Source organism: Halichoeres trimaculatus, unplaced genomic scaffold (assembly GCF_033239565.1).
Source record: "Halichoeres trimaculatus isolate MK-OKI-2021-1 unplaced genomic scaffold, fHalTri1.1 fHalTri1_scaffold_17, whole genome shotgun sequence".
Classification (NCBI taxonomy): domain Eukaryota; kingdom Metazoa; phylum Chordata; class Actinopteri; order Labriformes; family Labridae; genus Halichoeres; species Halichoeres trimaculatus.
In genome coordinates, this window is record NW_027437195.1 from 28257271 (window position 1) to 28275574 (window position 18304).

Consider the following 18304-nt stretch of genomic DNA (forward strand, 5'->3'; position numbering starts at 1 on the left):
ACTTAAAGAAGAAGTTATTATCTAGAATCCATGGATTAAAAGTTTTTATTTTACAGAAATAAAACAATTATGTATTTGAAAAAAAATGAAAGAGACTTTGTGCTTTGTTTCAAAGAATAAAGTATCTGAATGAAACCTCTTTTAATAGACCTGAGAGTAACATAAACAGGGATACAAGGAGAGTTTTCATGCTGTCTGCATTGAGATGAGAAATCTGAACACCTGAGGACAGACAGCAGCTGTGACAGCGAGGAAAGACATTCAACTCAAACTTAACTAAACAGACTTTATCTGGAGGTATATTTGTAAAGATGCAAATGCAATAAATCTCATGTCCTGTCATTTTCCACTGTATATCTGGGTCATGGGGCAGCAGTGCCAACAGTGAAGACCAGTGGTCCCAGTCCCCAGCCACTTCAGGATACTGAGGTGTTCCCAGGTCAGCAGAGTGATATAATCTCTCCATCCTGTCCTGGGTCTACCCTGGGGTCTCCACCCAGCTGGGCATGCCCGAAACACCTCCTCAGGGAGGTGTCAGGGAGGCATCCTCATCTGGCTCCTCTCGATGCAGAGGAGTTTCAAAGCTCCAAACCCCGTCTCTGAGTCTGAACCCAAACACCCTATGGAAAAAGCTCATTTCAGCCACTTGTATTCGCAATCCTGTCCTTTCGGTCACTACCCACAGCTCGTGGTCATAGTGAGGGTCGGGACGTCGATTGACCGGTAGATTGAGAGCCTTGTCTTGTGGCTAAACTCCCTCTTTCTGGTAAAGTGCCAAGTATATTACATGCAAAGAAAGATCAGTTTTACAAAGTCTGGCGCCCTTACCTGGTCTATTTTAGACCTGAACTCTCTGCTGTTATTTTAAAAGGAATTTTTTGAGTCTGGATTGTGGCCTGTTGTAGACATGAGAGATATTGGCCTGTATCTTTGGGTTTTCCCAGACCTACCTGAGCTGTTTGGTTTGGTTTAGATTTCTTGCTAATTGTGCAAACTTGTTGACTATTGGGTCATTTCCAATGGATGCTAAATTTTATTTACTGTATAAACTATAGAAATTCAATTAACACAATGGAAAAAACAAGACCCCAAGATACTTGAACTCCTTGAGGCAAAGATACCCTCGACACGGAGTGGGCAGTCCACCCTTTTTTAAAGTTTCAAAGAATACATTTCTCGCATGAAACTTTAACTTTTATTAAACTTTATTTAAAAAGAGCTTTCACGTATTTGACGTTGACATTAAACTCAATCCAAACTCAACAATAAACTCAGATTTTGACTTTTTTGAAAGATTTATCATTAGATGTAGATGAGGAGCGCGCACCGTCTGCAGGAACCCTCAGAGGATAGAGACGTCATGGCCCCGCCCACTCCCTTTGATTGACAGGTGGTCATGTGTAGAAACGAAGCAGTTAGCATTTAGCAGCTCCAGGTCAACGAAGCAACCACAGCGTCGTGTGTTTGTGGGACAAAACCATGGAGACAGGACGAGACGAGCAGCTGAGCTAATGCTGAATCCACACGGGCGTCTATTTTTGGGCGCAGGACGTCATTGTGGCAGACAGATCAGCAGCAGCAGCAGCAGCAGCGGTGGTGGAGGTGGAGGTGGAGGTGGTGTTTTCAGACCCAGATGAGTTCAGGAGCAGCAGCACAAAGAGGAGGAGGGAGGAGGGAGGGAGGACCACACATCAGGACTGTTTAAAACTCAGCGTGTGTTTCTCTTCTTTGACCCAGAGTGTGTGTGTGTGAGTGTGTGTGTGTGGCTGATTATGATGCCAAGAAAACAATGTGTTCAGACTCCTTGGAGGGTTGTCCCACGCTGCGCCGAGTGTCGCTCCAAATACGCCCAGACAGAGACACAGGGAGGGAGAAGTAATGAAATCTAACAGAGATTTCCCTTTTAAGGTGGAGGCACTTTGTGTGTGTGTGTTTGTCTCAGCGAGCTGGGGAGTCTCTAACTGAAGCACTTTTCAGCTGCTACATTATCGTCTGTAAACACACACACACACTCACACACACAGAGTTGATCGTCTGCACAATGGAGTGGAGAAACGCCGTGTTTGTTTGCTTTCTGTGAAGATTCGTCTGCGTCTTTCATCACCGCGCTCTGTCTGGTTGTAATTACTCAGCGCAGCTCGAGCCAGAGTCTGATGGCAGCAGCCAACAAAAGTGTGTGTCAGGAGTTTATCAGAAGAGCCCTGGCAGACTGAGACACACACACACACACACACACACACACACACACAGGCAGTAGATCAGAGACAATCACACACAGGTGATTCTCTAACGGCTTCACCTGGCTGAATGACGTCTCACCTGATGTGTCCTGACGGGACGCCCCGGGGTGAGACGGTCTGGTTTGAAGCTTCTTACGCGTAATAAAGAATAACGACAGGAGGGCGATAAATAAATCACCTCTAATGATTCAGGCTGTCTGGATCTTCAACGCAGCTGAAACAACTTTTAGGAGAAATATCACTCGTTTCTGAACAGTAGTAGCTCTGACAGCCAATCAGGATCAGGCTTTCTTTGGTCTCACAGCTGATTGGTTGTATTCAGGATACACCAAAACAAAGAGTGAAGTAGATTTTCTGTTTCAGAATCAAGCTTAGGAGGCTAAACCTGACTTCAAATAGTTTTTAACCACCAAAAAAAAACAGAGTTCAACTTAAACTTGAGCCAGTGTTTAATGTAGCAGCTGTTTTAGATTTAGTCTTAGTTTTCGATATTGATATTAATGTTGTTGTTTTGGCCGATGACTGATATTTACCAATTTCAATATTGGTTAAAAAAAAAGAAAAACAATCTGAGATGATGTGTCAAGGTTGTTTAGAGAGAAAGAGCGGCGTAAACTCGAGAAAACACGACCATGGAGAGGATCAAAGAATGAACGCAATCAAAAACAGTATGTTTTGTCTGTTTTTTGGATCAAGACATAATCATAATCATGTCAGTCAGACATAAAAGAAGAGAGTCCACTCTTCTTAGGTTGTTTTGGTATTTACATAGTCATAGAAAATAAGACTATTTGGGTCATGAAAGATCCGTCAAGATGCTCTGAAAATGCCGGCAACTAATTAGTGCGTATCAGCCGATACAGGTATGTTTAAAAATGACCAACATTGGCCAATACCGACATGTCAGACTAATCAAATGAATACACAAAAACGAAAAGATTTGAAATTCAACATTTTTTTTTAACTGGCCAATATTTAAATGTCCATGTTCGCTGCCATTGACGTCTACCGACGGAGCTTTTCAATCAAAATCCTGCTGGTAAACTACTGTGGGTGAGAGCGGTGTGCTCTTTGGATGAGAGTTCAGCATGGATATGAGGAGAAGATGAAAGATGACAGAGACGTAACGAGACGCTGCAAGTCAGAAAAGTTCAGGCGGCTCACGTTTCAATTGAGGATGTGTTGAGGTGGTTCAGAGAGAAAGAGCGGCGCCATTGTAGGAAAAGAGGACGGAGATCACGAAGAGGATCAAAGGATAGAGCGCCCCAGATAAATGTGATCAAAAAAGTCTGTTTTGTCTGTTTTTGATCAAAAACAGACCTCCAGTCTTACCAAATGCGTCGAGTACGGTGATTGGTCATGACCAAAACGTGGATTGGGGATTTAGTGTTCGTGTGCTTTGCAAAGGCAAAAAAAGAGAAAAGATTCCTGTGCTTTTATTTTGAAGGAAGTGTCGTCTGTTAATGTTGTAGTAGTGCTCTGTCAGAAGTTGCAGCTGTGAGGTCTATTTCCATGACCGCTTCCCAGATTCTTTGCCATCCTGCACAGAAGTCTAAAGGTCTTTGCACGCTGAGTCCGTTGTTTTTCGGATGCATTTTTTGGATCCGTAATCCAAGTCTTCATTCATCATTTACACATTGCTCAAAATGTGTAGCGAAAGTATGTCAGAAAATGTGAGACTGTGATGTTGTAAGTAGCCTACAGTAGGGCTGCAGCTATCAAATATTTTAGTATTCGAGTATTCTACTGAAAATCCCTTCGATTCATCAAGTAATCGGATAAAATACATTTTTTGTTTAAAGAGCAGTTATTTGTTAAATGACCATTTTTCTCTTTAAGAAATAGAGTTTTCTCAAAATCTGCAAACACACTTTGACACATTTTTTGTGCCTTGTACATCTCATCAAATGCTGCGGAGCCAAATGGCACCCGTTTCGTAGAATGACCCATTCGTCTCCAAACTCCAGAAAAGAAGCTAGATTTGTTGCTAGTTGCTATTTTGTATAAGAGGAAGTTTGAGGGGTCTGAAAACTCTCTTAACATGGCCTCAGCTCTATTTGAAATACTACTCTTTGATCTTTTTTAAAATTAAACGATTCCTCGAGGCGGAGAAAATTACTCGAGTATTTTTTGTAATCGAGTACCTCGAATCATTCAAGGAATCGTTTCAGCTCTAGCCTACAGCGTCTCTGAATAGTCAAACTAGCTGGGTGGATGCAAAAAAAATGCTAAAAATCGAAACTTTCCAAAAAAAAAAAATAATGACGGATGAAAGTTTTGCAGTGAGTGTGCAAACATAATTGGCAAAACGAATAAATGTGCAGAAGTTTTGGATAAAAAAAAACTGACTCAGTGTGCAAAGGCCTTAAATCTAGTGGCAGAGATGGAAACTGGAGCAGAAACAGGAAGTTAGTTTGTGATATCCGTCTTTTGACGCCAAGCTTTGTTTCACCTGACACATTTCGCAAAATTTCCTCAAATTTTCTCTAAATTCATCTGAAACGTTCTCTAAACCCTCACACTTCCACTTGTGTGTTTGTTTCTCTGTGAAATCTGTAAAAGTTGAAGCAGATCATTAACATTCATCTTCCAAAGCTGCAGAGAAAACAGGCGCGAATCTTCGCAAAACACCGCGGTGGATTCCTACACATGTACGGCTGTAGCTTTTGTGCTTGGCGTGGACGTCCCTCAGCTCCTGTTCGACCCAAACCTGGTCATCCTCACACACACACACACACACACACACACACACACACACACACACTGGCACAGACATTGAGATGGTAATTAGCTCCTCTCTCTGCTCCTGATGTGAAAAGTAAGAAAGACATCTGATGACCGGTCAGCCACCTCCCCTGCTTTTGTCCACACACACACACACTCACACACACACACACACACACAGACCTATAAAGAGAGACTGAGCCATGCCTCGCTGCTCTCCGTCTCCACACCCACCCCACAGGAACAATGGGCCTCTCTGACTCGCTACACTCCCTTTGTCCTCCACCTTCTCAATACAACTCAATAAATCGCTCTGACAGGTTTCCAGACTCTCAGGATCCGACGATTCAAATGAACTCTCGCATTGTTGTCGAGGGAGGAAGATGATGAGCTTTGTTTCCTCCGCGCGACGCTTCACGCGCTCCTTTTGTCTCCGTTATGAGTCCGTCAAACTGTGTTTCACACCGTTTGCACATCTCCAACCTTCGCAGTGTCTCCAGAGGCGGAGGGTGTGTGTGTGTGAGTGTGCAGGTAGTGTGTGTTGTTTATCGGAGAGTGAAACCGTAACCTCACATCTGCTCTGGAGGAGCACATAACTCGTCCAGGATGGATCGATTTGAAGACGGGGCAGGAGATCAACTCTTCCAGTCTGTGGCACGTTAAAGCAATTTAAAAAACACGGGACAACAGGATCCTGGAGGGTCTGTCCAAAGGTTTCAGAAACCGGAGAGCTGGGGGGTGAAGATCTGAAAACATGAGTAAACAATCCAACTCGAGCCAGAAACTGATGCTTTAAGGATGTTGGAGTGTGCTCGTGTTTGAGCTTGACTTGTTGCAGGTGGTTTGAAGCTGCTACATCTCTTGAGACCTTGACTTTATCGACTCTGACTGCTGTCCCTTTAGAAAGTTGAGCTTCTTGGTTTAAATCATTGAAGGTTTGACTCTAGACGACTAAGTATTTGAGAATTGATTGGTGTCCTGAGACTTTCATGTTTCAAGGCGAAACATGCCACTGTCACCTCTTGGCTAAGGCATCACTGGAAGAGTTCCTCCTCTGATCTTCCCTCAGAAAAAGTTACAGAGATAAAACTAAGGGAAGATGGTTGGCCGTCCTGTTGTGTTTCACTGTGATGTGTGACTCCACAGGTGAGGTGTTGGTTGTTGTTGTTTTAGCCTTAACTCATGTTTTGGCCTTTAGCTTGGGGTTTAGCCTTTAGCTGGTGCTCTATCACTCTTCTAGTTAGCTGAAACTTTTTTGAACTTTGTCTGGAGGCCTTTGACCATTAAGCCTGACCCATGAAACAAAAAGCCAGAAAATTCAAATTTTTTGGAACTGGGATGTTTATTGAGGCCTGGACCATAAAAAAACCATAGAAGAAGAACGTTATGAGCATGCGCAGTCAAAAACAGAAAGGAGAAGCAGAAAGCAGAGCAAGGAGATGGCGAACAAACCAAATAAATCTGAGTCATTTGTGTAGTCAGACAACGAGGTGGACTTGTTACTTCATGAACATCAACAACAACATTACATTCATCTGCAGAGCTGTAATGACAGCAAAAAGTACCCTCGTTACATTACGTTCTTGTTGTTGGCAACTGTTGCTACAGTGACTTGTCGCTAGGCGCTTGATGTCATTGCGTTAACACCAGCTCCGTTTAACACCGCTATGCAGATCCACTCATCTGGATATTTTTTTATTTCTTCACTTTTTTATCCGTTTAAAAAAAATCCATGTTTATCTGGGTAGAATCGCTGTGTTTGTGTGGTTGAGAGGCCTAATTGGTCAGAAATATGTGCATTAAGGAATAAATCCATATTCCTGCTGTTCAGGCCTAACTCTTTAACAAAACCCACAAAACATACTGCTCTATTATTTTGGATATGATCAGCGTTGCCACAGTTACTTTAAAAAAGTAATCTGATTACTTATTACTGATTACTCCTTCAAAAAGTTACTTAGTTATATTACTGACTACTTGATTTTAAAAGTAACTAAGTAAAATCACAAGTTACTTTGTTAGTTATTTTCAGCAGCTGCTGGCAACACCTGCAGCTGCATAATTTGGCAAAAATTGTACAATGCAATTAAAATGAATTATAATATGAGCCCACATGTTTTGTTTTAAAGGAACATGCAGACATTGGTAGTTGTAAAACGTGTACTTTACTATTAAAAACAAACAATATTCATTTTACACATTTTGAATTTCAAAATACAACTATCAAATGCTTTTACAGTACCATTATTGGTGCACTGCGCAATTTTTTATTTAAATTATTTTCTTTTTAATTTTTTTTATTTATTTATTTATTTATTTATTTATTTATTTATTTTTTTTGGGGGGGGGTCTAGTTTGGTTTTTATCAGTTTCATTTTTCTTAAAGCTGTAGTCTATTGAACCTGTATTTGTAATAAAACAAGCAAAAATAAATGTTGCTGGAGTGTGGGCTCACATAATCCTCAGTACCCTGCTCGGGGCCCCCCAGTCTAAAATGTCTGGGCACGCCCCTGCTTGCCACCGGGTGCCTCGTTGTAGCCTACGTTATGTTGCTCTGCTCCTCAGCGGATGGATTTATGCTAAACAGAGGGTTCAGCTCATGGAATAGAGTGAGTTACAATGAAAGACGGGACTTCTTTCAACTTCTCCAGCGTTTATGTCCGCAGTGCGCGAATCTCTCTCTGATTGATTCCTAAATGTTTCAGTCAAAGATCTTAAGCAAACTGCCAGTGCAGAGTGAACAACGGACCATAATATTATCATCTTTAGCTGACACAAACTCAAAACAGTTACTGTGTTTCCATCTAGAAAACAAACATCTCTCCTCTCCCCCTCTGTTTACCTTTGTGTCGCTGGCTGCTATTACTTGTGAGTTGTCCTCATGCTGAAAACGTGATGAACACGCGACTCCCGTCAATCCCCGAGACACAAGAAAAAAGCGTTTAGATTTTTTTACATGAAAAATGAAGAAAAGTAGCGAAAAGTAACACACAGTGAGTTGAACAAGTAACTTTAATCTGATTACTGGTTTGGTAATTGTAACGCGTTAAGATTACTCATTACTGAAAAAGGTGGTGAAATCAGAGTAACGCGTTACTTAGTAGCGCGTTACTGGCATCACTGGATATGATACATTTTTTTTGCATCACATTTGATATATTGGGCATTTCTGGCATTTTTTTATTAAGTTTTTTCGTGAAAATACATTTTTCCTCTTATCTATTACAAGAAAATCAGACCTTATAATCTCTCGCAGGTCACATATATTGGCTCAAGGGCCTTGAGTTTGACTTTGAGATGGTTTTGAGCAAAGACAGCTCAGTCACTCTGCCATTAAGTCCAAAATAAAACACAAATAACTCTTTGAGTTTACCATGTTTTTAAAGAAATTAACAAAGGTGCAAAATTAAGCTCACAACTGTCAGTTTTAGAAATTTTGTTAAAACAAACTGAACTTTTTTACCTTAAGTATCAGCTGTTGGTGTTGGCAGCCTGATACTGATGCCTTGAAATGAAGCCAGGATCAGCCCCATACAGATACCTAGAATCAATACTTGCCCATCTCTGATGGATAAAACAGTAAAATGAGTTAAAAAGATGTGCAATAAAACACCACAACAGAACAATGATGGTAAAATACGCAGCAAAATGTTGACTAGAAGTACTCTGGTTCCACTATTCACAGCTAAACCACACAACAAAATGTGCATGAATAAAATAAAGCTCCATTAGATTAATAAATAAGCCAAGAGTAAACTAAAAAGAGATGAGATGGAGATGCTAGATGGTGCTGTTATTCACATAATATTCACATTCAATTAATATCCTGATGTTATGAGCTGTGTTTTAAGGGGTAAAATTGGTCATGTTTCCTGATTTTAAAGCAGCTTCACACTCCTCCAAGAGGCAGAACGAAGGCTAGACCGCTCCACCTTCAACAGGCGACGTAAACCGAGCTCCTGACCTTCTTGAGTCTTTATTTGGGCGTCTTAAATACTTGTTACTTGAGAGTTCTTTAATACGACATTAAACCTGTTAGCGCTGCATCAAACGATCCATTAAACGTTAGACTGCAGCGATCACATGTCCTCCTCCATGACTGACAGCCCTGCTTTGTCTTTCACCAACAGAAGCCCCGTACTGGACCAGACCGGACCGGATGGACAAGAAGCTTTTGGCCGTCCCAGCCGCCAACACGGTCAAGTTCCGCTGCGCAGCGTCCGGAAACCCAACGCCGACCATCCACTGGCTGAAGAACGGCAAAGAGTTCAAGGGGGAGCAGAGGATGGGAGGCATAAAGGTGAGGGGGAGTCCAGGCTTTTAACACCTAAAGGTTACAGGAGCAGAGATGTGATTTATGGGTCCAAATCCTCACACCAGCTCCCAAAAATCTGCTGCACAGGAAGGGGTGCTCCACCTTCCTCCACCTTCTATTACAGTGCCTTTTAGCAAGGCATCTTAATCCTCCTGAGTCCTGTTGTGTGTCTGTCAGTAAATCACTTTGAGTGTTGCGATGCTCCCCCGTGTGAACGTCTATAACTGGAAAAGTGTGAAACAGAGTGCTGAAAGAGCGCTCATGCTCGGTGAATCTTCTCACGGCGAATAAAGGTCAGGGAAGCCATCGCGGGGCTCGATGCCCTCAGCGGGTCTCAGGCCGCTCCCAGGCCGCTCTCAGCCTCGGTTAAGCTGACTGAAATAAATCTGAGAGGGTCAAACTGCTGCGCTGAAAACAGAGCGGCGCACAGATACATGCGTGCAGGCGTGATGGCTCCGTGCTGACAGTAATGCGGAGCAGCAAACAGCTGCTGTGCTCAGTTTTGTCTTCAGATTGACTCCAAACACTGGGCTCTCCTGTGGGATGGCCCTGCTTAAAGTTACAGGCCTGGGTTTACTTTAGACTTTCTTTAATGGCCCTGAGCTGTAGGATTAAAAGACAGTCTCTTCTCTCAGAACAATGGAATTTAAACAGTGAAAAGTGCAGAAAGCTCGGAATAAACTCAACTTAATGACATATATTTTTAATTTTTTGCCTGAGGATGTAAATTCCTGCAAGATCACTCTGCTCTGTTTCTGACTAGACTTATTCAAAATGTAGGAATTAGTTCTTTTCTACAGCGAACTCAAGTGAAGGTGAAACTTACCTGAATAAAAATACCTTTGTTACTATTTTAAACAGTAAAAGTTTAAAATAAAATCAATTTAGAGCCTCTAAACTAATTAATGCTTGTAGTGGTGTCGATTTGGGGATGATTCTCTTCCCTCCCAACATTTAAGACCACCTAACCTTAACTTGTGTTTTAGCCTTTAGCCTGTGTTGAAGGTTTTGACTTGTGTTTTGACCTTTGGCCTATGTTTCAGCTTAAGCTCACATTGTACATTTTAGCCTGTAGCTTGTGTTTTAGCCTTTAAGCTGTGCTTTAGCTTTAGCTTTAGCATTTAGTCTGTGTTTTAGCCTTGAACTCCTGTTCTGGCTGTTAGCTTGTGTTTTAGCCTTTAGCCTTTGTCTTGGCCAAGCCTGTGTTTTATCCTTTAGCCCGTGTTTTAGACTTAAACCTGTGCTTTAGCCATAAGCTTTAACATTAAGCCTGTGTTTTAGTCTCCAACTAGTGTTTTAGCTTTTGACCTGTGTTCTGACCTTTAGCCTGTGTTTAGCCTTTAGGTCATGTTTCAACCGAGCCTGTGTTTTAGCCTTTATCTTGTGTTTACTTTAGCTAGGGTTTTTGCCTTTTGGGATTTTTTTTTGCCTTAAACCTGTGCTTCAGCTTTTAGCTTTAGCGTTTTGGCTGTGCTTTAGCCTTCAGTCTTTGTTTTAGCCTTTAGCCCAAGTTTTAGTGGAGCCCATGTTCTAGCCTGTAGCTTGTGTTTTAGCCTTAAACTCGTGTTTAGCCTTTAGATCTTTTTTTTGTCTTCAAGTTGTGTTTTAGCCTTTAGCCCCTGTTTTAGCCTTTAGCCCCTGTTTTAGCCTTTAGCTCATGCTCCATCTCTCTCCTGTTTATCTTTCTTCTGCTCTTCTGTCCTTTTTCTGTCTGACAGACTCCACCGTCCACAATCACTACAAAACTAATCACATAAATCGTTTTCAGCAGAGAAAAACACAGAACTCTCTTCTCTGCTGATTTTTTTGTGTGGTGTTGTCATAGAGACTTTCAGTCTTGGACGACCGGGACGGATAAACTGAGAAGTAGCATTTAGGGATAACCAATATTGGTGCTGATTATCTCATTTTTAAGTGTGGATTACGATCAGGCTTAAATCTAGAAGGGAGACTTTTACAAGATCACTAAGAAACTCTTCACAGAGACTTTGAGTTGATTGATATTTGTGAGTCTCTACAATGTTTTACTGGTCCCAGTTTTTCCCACAGGCTGTTTGACTTTGATTTGAACACAGAGCCTCGAAGACTGACACCTCTTTTGACAAACAAGGTTGATTTCCAGTCTCTCCAGAGCCAATAACACCCTCCTTACTCTTAACTTAAGTTTCTGTTTCTTTTCAGAAGTGGCAAGTTTTTAAAAAGAAGACAGTCAAAAACAGAAGCACAAGACTGTCCTTCATTCAGTGCATGAAGAGGAGGGACAGTTGTAGCAGAATCTGTGGTGTCTAAGTGTCTAAGTTTCAGAAAACGAGCTGAAAAGAAGCAGAGTGGCCATTAAAATAGTTTTCTGTCACACTAAAATTGCATCTTGCAACTTCCAGCGGAGTAAACATGTGTCACGCTGGTACTTAGAGGCGGAGAAACCCCCCTCCCTTCTCCCCAGCGGAGGCTTTGGCATTTAAAGAGTTAAATGTAATGAGATCCTGCAGCTATTAACAGTTTACAGAGATCTCCAACATCTGCTCCCAGCAGACCAACAGCAGTTGTCTCCCTCCCTCTGTCCCCACTCACACACAGATTCACACACCTGTCACCAGGCCTCAGGACTTGGACTGGAGTGGCTCCTTAACGGCAGCTTTTAGCATGTTTAGCGTGCATGGAGGTTTTTCTGATGATATGTATTTTTTAAGCCTGAAATGAGCTTTAAACGAGCCACCGATGGGAAATTAAAGCTCATGATAGAAATGTTTCTGCAGCGGCTGAAGCTGAATTAAGATATTACCATCAGACTAATCAGTGTAATATCCCACAGTAGACTGAGCATGTGTGCTTCTTTACGTCCCCCTGTAGGACACTAAATGTATAATTAGAGAGTGATATGTATAGACTGTCCGTAGTGAGCGCTCTGTGTGTGTGTGTGAGCTCCCTGTCCTGTGCTGTGTCAGTGCGAGCGGTGACACTATAAGTTGTCATCAAGCCAACGAGACAAATTCCTGTACATTTTCCGCTCGGTATAGCTCAGTGGAGCTTGGCACACACGGAGCTCCCTGTGAGGCCACCCAGGCTGAAAGTTCAGGCGGATTAAAGCGTCCGACCTATGGGAAAAGCTCTAATTGTGCTGTGTGTTCACTTATAGGCAGAAATGCATAACATAGGGGGACACAGTTTTTGTTGAGTTCGGTCTGACGGCTGGTTTTAACTCATGTTTGAGTGCTAAATCCAAAAGTGATCTCAGGTTTTCCCTATCACATCAAGTTTTTGAACTATAAAATCCCTGTTTTCTCAAGAATATGAAAAATATTAAAATCTTCAGATACTGATAAACAATAAAATGTGAAAAACGGGCATGACTGCAACTCGTATTCTGGATAAGTCCGATTTTCACCTTAAATACCCCCTAAACTTCTGAATAACTATCCAAATACATGTATTACACTTTATATCCATGGGAAAACAGATCCGTCTTTCTTTTTTGTGTCCATGATGCAGAAAAGGTGAGGATACCCAGAAAATTACTGAGCACAAACACAGACAATCTACTCTGACATGACTCGAGACAAAGTGGACGATGCTAATGACCGCTTAGCACTGCGTAGCTTTGTATTCCTCCACGTCAAAAACTAGTATGTGTCATAGGAGCTTACAAACAGAGTAGCGTAGCTTCAAAACCTTCTCTATTTTCTTACATACATATATTTATTGGCGTCGTGAAGTTGAAATGACTTAAGTCAAGACCCAGGAGCCAGGTGACAAAAATAATAATTATTTTTTTCGTTTGAGAGTCTGATCTCTTCTTGACTCTACCTCCCAACATATTTTACAATCCCCGAGAAAAATACACAAGCTGCCAATCATTGTTACACGTGATGTAAAACCTCATTTTTAACTTCTTAAAATTAATGAAAAAGAAACTTTTCAGAAAAAGAGAACTTGAATATCAGACAGTCAAATGATATCTTCAAATCATCACAACAATCAGACGTGAGAAACATTTCTACCAGGTGTATTAATTTTTTAAAGTTTGACCACAGCCCATCTGGAATGACTGGGGAGATGGCTTTTTTGACCTATACTGCAGCCAGCCACCAGGGGGAGCAGTCAAGATGATGTCCATTTTTTTTACAGTCTAATGAGCAGGTATGATGTGGAACAAAGGAAAAACACTGGAAAAATTGAAATCTTATCGAGTTTTTTTGTCTTATTTTCAGTAGAAAATGCGTTTTTAGACTTATCATGAGCCACAATCACCTGACTAGTCCAGAACAAAGTCTTATTTGGAAATAATTTTTTACTTGTTACAAGCCTCAGACCTCATTTTTGTCTTTGAACTACTTAAAAAAGGCATTTTTCTGGACTGATCAGGTTAACGTGGCTCAAATCAAGTATAACAGACAATTTTTACATAAAATAAGACAAAAACACTTGATGAGATTTCAGTTTATTACAGTGTATGTACCTATTTAAATAAATCACTAAGATACACTGCAAAAACCTAAATCTTATGAATTTTTTTTTGTCTTATTTTGTGTAGAAATTGTCTTTTTAGACTTAATATGAGCCATATTCACCTAAACAGTCCAGAAAAATGTCTTTTTCAAGTTACTAAAAGAGGTCTGAATTAATTGTAACAAGTGCGAAAAGTCTGCCAATGGATTAAAAAAAATTCACTTGAAACAAGAATAATGTCTTAATACAAGTAACTTTTCTCTTGTTCCATTCACAGATTTTTTTTTTTACTCGTTTCAAGCAATTCAGACCTCATTTTGTCTTCAAATAACCTAAACCAAGACATTTTTTGGACTGGTCAATTGAATGTGGCTCTTATTAAGTCTAAAAAGACATTTTCTACTGAGAATAAGACAAAAACGTTTGATAAGATTTTCGTTCTTTGCAGTGTGGAATAGTTACAAGTATTAAAAACAAAAAAGATGCTTAAAAAGAAACAAAAATTTACAACGGTGCACAAGGTTGCAAGGTTAAGAGAAAAGCACAAATCCTCATAACTCCTGCTATGCTAGCTTTCTGTTAGCAGGTATTGGTAGTACCGACCTATTGGGAGCTGCACACACCTCTCACCACTCTGTCTCAACTGTGACTGCGCAAACAAGTTGCCATGTAGCTGTAGATGAGTCCAATAAGTCTGGGGAGACAAAAACTTGACATGTAAGAAAAAAAACTGACTGCAATTTTAGAACCAGCATGCCAATTTTAGTTTAAAACAGCATAAAAATCTAACTCAACAGAAAAAGAAATCCAAATTGTTCCCAGTGTAATTTAACAGCTTTCTTAATGGTTTGAATTCAGTCTTGCAAAGATGTAACAAGGCATTTATTGAGACGTTCTTCTCTGCATCTTAATCAAACCCGTATCACATGGTGTCCCCGTCCCTCCCAACGTTTTGTCCTGAAATCCAGTTAGCTGGTCACCATGTGGTCGCTGTTGGCCTTGAGGGAGGTGAACAGAGAGGTCATTCTCTTTAGAATCAGGGCGCTGGGTGACGGACAAGCCCGTGACACGGCCAGGCCTCAGGGAGGTCAGAGGGGTAACAGCTTCACCCCGTTCTGGTGTCAAATCCTCGGCTAACCCCACCAGAAATGCTGCACACTGCAAAAAATGCCTGGTTCTTCTTTACACTACAAAAAATGACATCTTATCAAGTGTTTTTGTCTTAATTTAAGTAAAAATTGTCTTATTATACTTGATATGAGCTGATTGGCTGTTTTTTTTTTTACATTACAAGCAATTCAGATCTCATTTTTGTCTTTAAATATCTTGAAATAAAACATTTTTCTGGATTGGTCAAATCTGCTCTCAAATGAAGTGACGTTATCTCCAATTACACTGTCTCCAACGCAATCATGTCCTCGGCTAATCTCTCTGTCTTATGCTCGATTCTCAAATTGAAGCTGGTACGTTAGAATGATGGAGATTTCACCCTTTATCGGGCTGTGAATCTGCTCCAAAATTAAATATTTACAACTTTCAGACACTGGATGAGATGAATCAATGGGAGATTGATTCGTCATTGTGTAGACAGAAACGTGATGGACGTTCAGTCTCCGTGTGTCACAGCCCTCGCCCCCCCCTCCTCACCTCCTCCGGTGATGAGTTCATCTTGCAGGGTGAGGGTTAGACCAGCGTTGGGGTCACGCTGAGTCCTGACAGGCCGACAATGGCCTTCCAAAGACTCTATTCCTCCATCAGGGTCCTCAAGGTGAAGCCGTCTTCCTGGACTGGAGGTCTGATCTGACAGCCGTGGTTAATTTCCGCTGAATGCGTCCTGTGTGCGTCTGATTTTTTAAGCTTTAGACGGGTGATGGGGGATTCTGAGTGTGTGTGTGTGACTTTAAATGACTCTAACTCCATGCTGATCGGCACAATGGAGTCCTCTCAGACACTCAGGGATAGCGGCCGGCTAATTTGTCATTTACTCTGAGTGCTTTCAAATCTGCAGGAGCATCAGGGTCTGCAGAAACACATCCTGTCCTCACACACTGGAGTGGTTTAAAGTGGGCTTTTTGAAGATGCATCATGTACCCCTCATTGGAAAAAGTGGAGTCATCATCTAGAAGCCTCCATTAGCTTATTTGTGAAATCTGAAGGAATTCAAACACAGAGGCCACTGCGTACGAAGAGGAAGCTTCCCCGAAAGTTTCCATGGAGCAGAGATGGGAGACGGGGCTTGTTGCTGGTACTGATTGGCTTCTACAGCAGCCAATAGCACAAGGTTTAACAAAATATATGGCAAACAGAGAGAAGTTCATGATATTTCAAGGGCTTAAACAAATTGTTGACTCAACATAACTTTTGTTTAACCTTGCAAAATGTAAAGCGGTAGCGTAAAAAAGCCATAATGTTCACCCAATCAAATTAGCCGTGCCTCTAATTATGCAAAACTTGTAAGCTAAACATTTCCAAAACCAATGAGTAAAAAGATAAACCAGTTTTTGTTCCAAGTTTTAAACACGTTTGCTTGTGCTGCAAAGATTTGACTTTTTAGAATGGGTGTGTATGTGGTTTTTGGGGCTTTTGGGACCAGCCTCAAGTGGACACTGGAGGAACTGCAGCTTTTTGCGCTAATTTATCAATTGCATGTGTTACATGTGATTTATTCTCTTTATAAGTATTTAATAAAGGATCTTCATCATGAAGTTTTAAGCTGAATGCAAGGTCAAATGACTCCAGATATCATTAGAAATCGTTTATTTAAGTCTTGAAAGTCTGAAAACAGGCAGTACACTGCAAAAAAATTAAATCTTATCAAGTGTTTTTGTCTTATTTCAGGTAATTTTGTCTTATTATACTTAATATGAGCCGCTTGTTTCAAGGTATTTACTAAATTGAGGTATGAATTGCTTGAAACAACTTTAGAAAAGATAAGCTAAAAAAATGCTTGAATCTAGAATAACGTCTTAATTCATTCAACTTTTCTCTTGTTCCATTGGCAGATTTTTTTTTTACTTGTTACAAGAAATTCAGACCTTATTTTTTCTTTAAATAACTTAAATTAGGACATTTTTCTGGACTGGTCAGGGTGAATGTGGCTCAGATTGATTCTAAAAAGATGTTGTCTACTGAAAATGAGACAAAATCAACAAACTTAACGTTGTGTTTGTTGAAACTAAATGAAAAGATAAATTGCATCATTTGTAAACTGAAGCTAAAATTCCAGCAGAGCAGATTATTGTTGCACCTTCCCAGACAACTGTTGCACTCAGAGCCTCGTCTGCTTCAAAGGGGGCGGGGCCTGGAGGTTAAAGTTCACCCCTCTATTGAGCCATCAGATGGAGGTGGGGAGAGGTGGGGAGAGGTGGGGAGAGGTGGGCGTGTTCCCACCCATTGAGTCGCCCCGAGCCTTTGACAGCCAAAGCCAATGCTGTTGTATGCTTCTACATATGGAGGAAGGGATTTGATTGTGCTCATGCTAAACTGCGGCCGCATACGCAGGACAAAAGTTGACAAAGTCATTATTGTGTCTGATTCCACCCAGGTCGATCGGCGCTTAAGTGATTCTTCAATCCCTGTTTTGACAGCTTTCCAAGGCCGCGCTCTTAAACTGGCTCCACACTGTTACTTTTAAGACTTTAAGCACTTTAAATCCCTGTTTTTCCGATCCAGATTTTAACACAGGCTGGATTGTGAGTCTCTGTAGGCCGCATTGGAATTCCTACACTTTGCAGGATTATTTTTGGACTCCTTTAACTGCAGACCTGCCGCGGTCAATCCCTCTTCCCCTCTTGTTGCTTTTACCAAAACACACCGCGGATATCAAACGACAGATTATCCCATTTATTAGGTTTTCCTGCCCATTCTTCGCTCCCCTTGAACTTTTTGTCTTCCAATTTTACCGTCCTGATGCAATCTGATGTCTGAGCCGTTCTCAGGCAATAGACCCACAAACTTGGCCGTCTTTAATAGCGAGCCCTCGGGGCAGCTTCTATCTGTTTCCACTTTCTCTGTGGGTCAAATTAGACGGTAGCAAAGATCCGGGCCACTGGTCCGCTCTGACACAGTCATAAATTCTGGTAACTGGCCCCGCTGGTTCTGACAGGGCTATTTTGCGAGGTGAAGATGGAGGGTTTGGACTATAAAGGGAGCAAGGCTTCCTGTGTTTTCTCAGACAACTACCACACTGCAAAAAATGACTCTTTCTACAGTTGTTGTAGCTGCTGTTTTAGTCATGAATTATTGTTTCAGTAAAATTAACTGAGTTTAGCTGTGCTGATTCCCACGACAAGCTCTGGAATCCAGAGTTCAACATTTTATATCAGCTTAAAGTCTTACTCCATATTTTTTCCCTTTTTCTATATATCCTTCTGGAGCCTCATGTGGCTCTTTGACTCTTTTGCAGTGGCTCTTTGTAGCTTTAAACAATTTCAGTTTCAGTTTCATTTCACTGACAACATGCCAACTTAATACACATGCTTAAAATGTGGCAAAATATTAAATTAAAAAACAAAAGATGAGTTGAAGGATATCAATATATGTTATCAAATTCAAGAATTCTGTCAAAAAATTAAGAAAT

The 18304-nt window shown here is 41.1% G+C and overlaps 1 protein-coding gene across 6 annotated transcripts in view; it reads left to right on the forward strand.

The window, feature by feature from the left end:
- The window catches only part of fgfr3 (fibroblast growth factor receptor 3), a 123944-nt gene that overhangs the window by 62905 nt on the left and 42735 nt on the right, over positions 1–18304 (forward strand). For all 6 annotated transcript variants that reach the window (XM_074691438.1, XM_074691439.1, XM_074691442.1 and 3 more), the window contains exon 5: positions 9095–9264. In XM_074691438.1, the coding sequence (XP_074547539.1) occupies positions 9095–9264 (170 nt within the window). The remainder of the gene's footprint in view (positions 1–9094; positions 9265–18304) is intronic.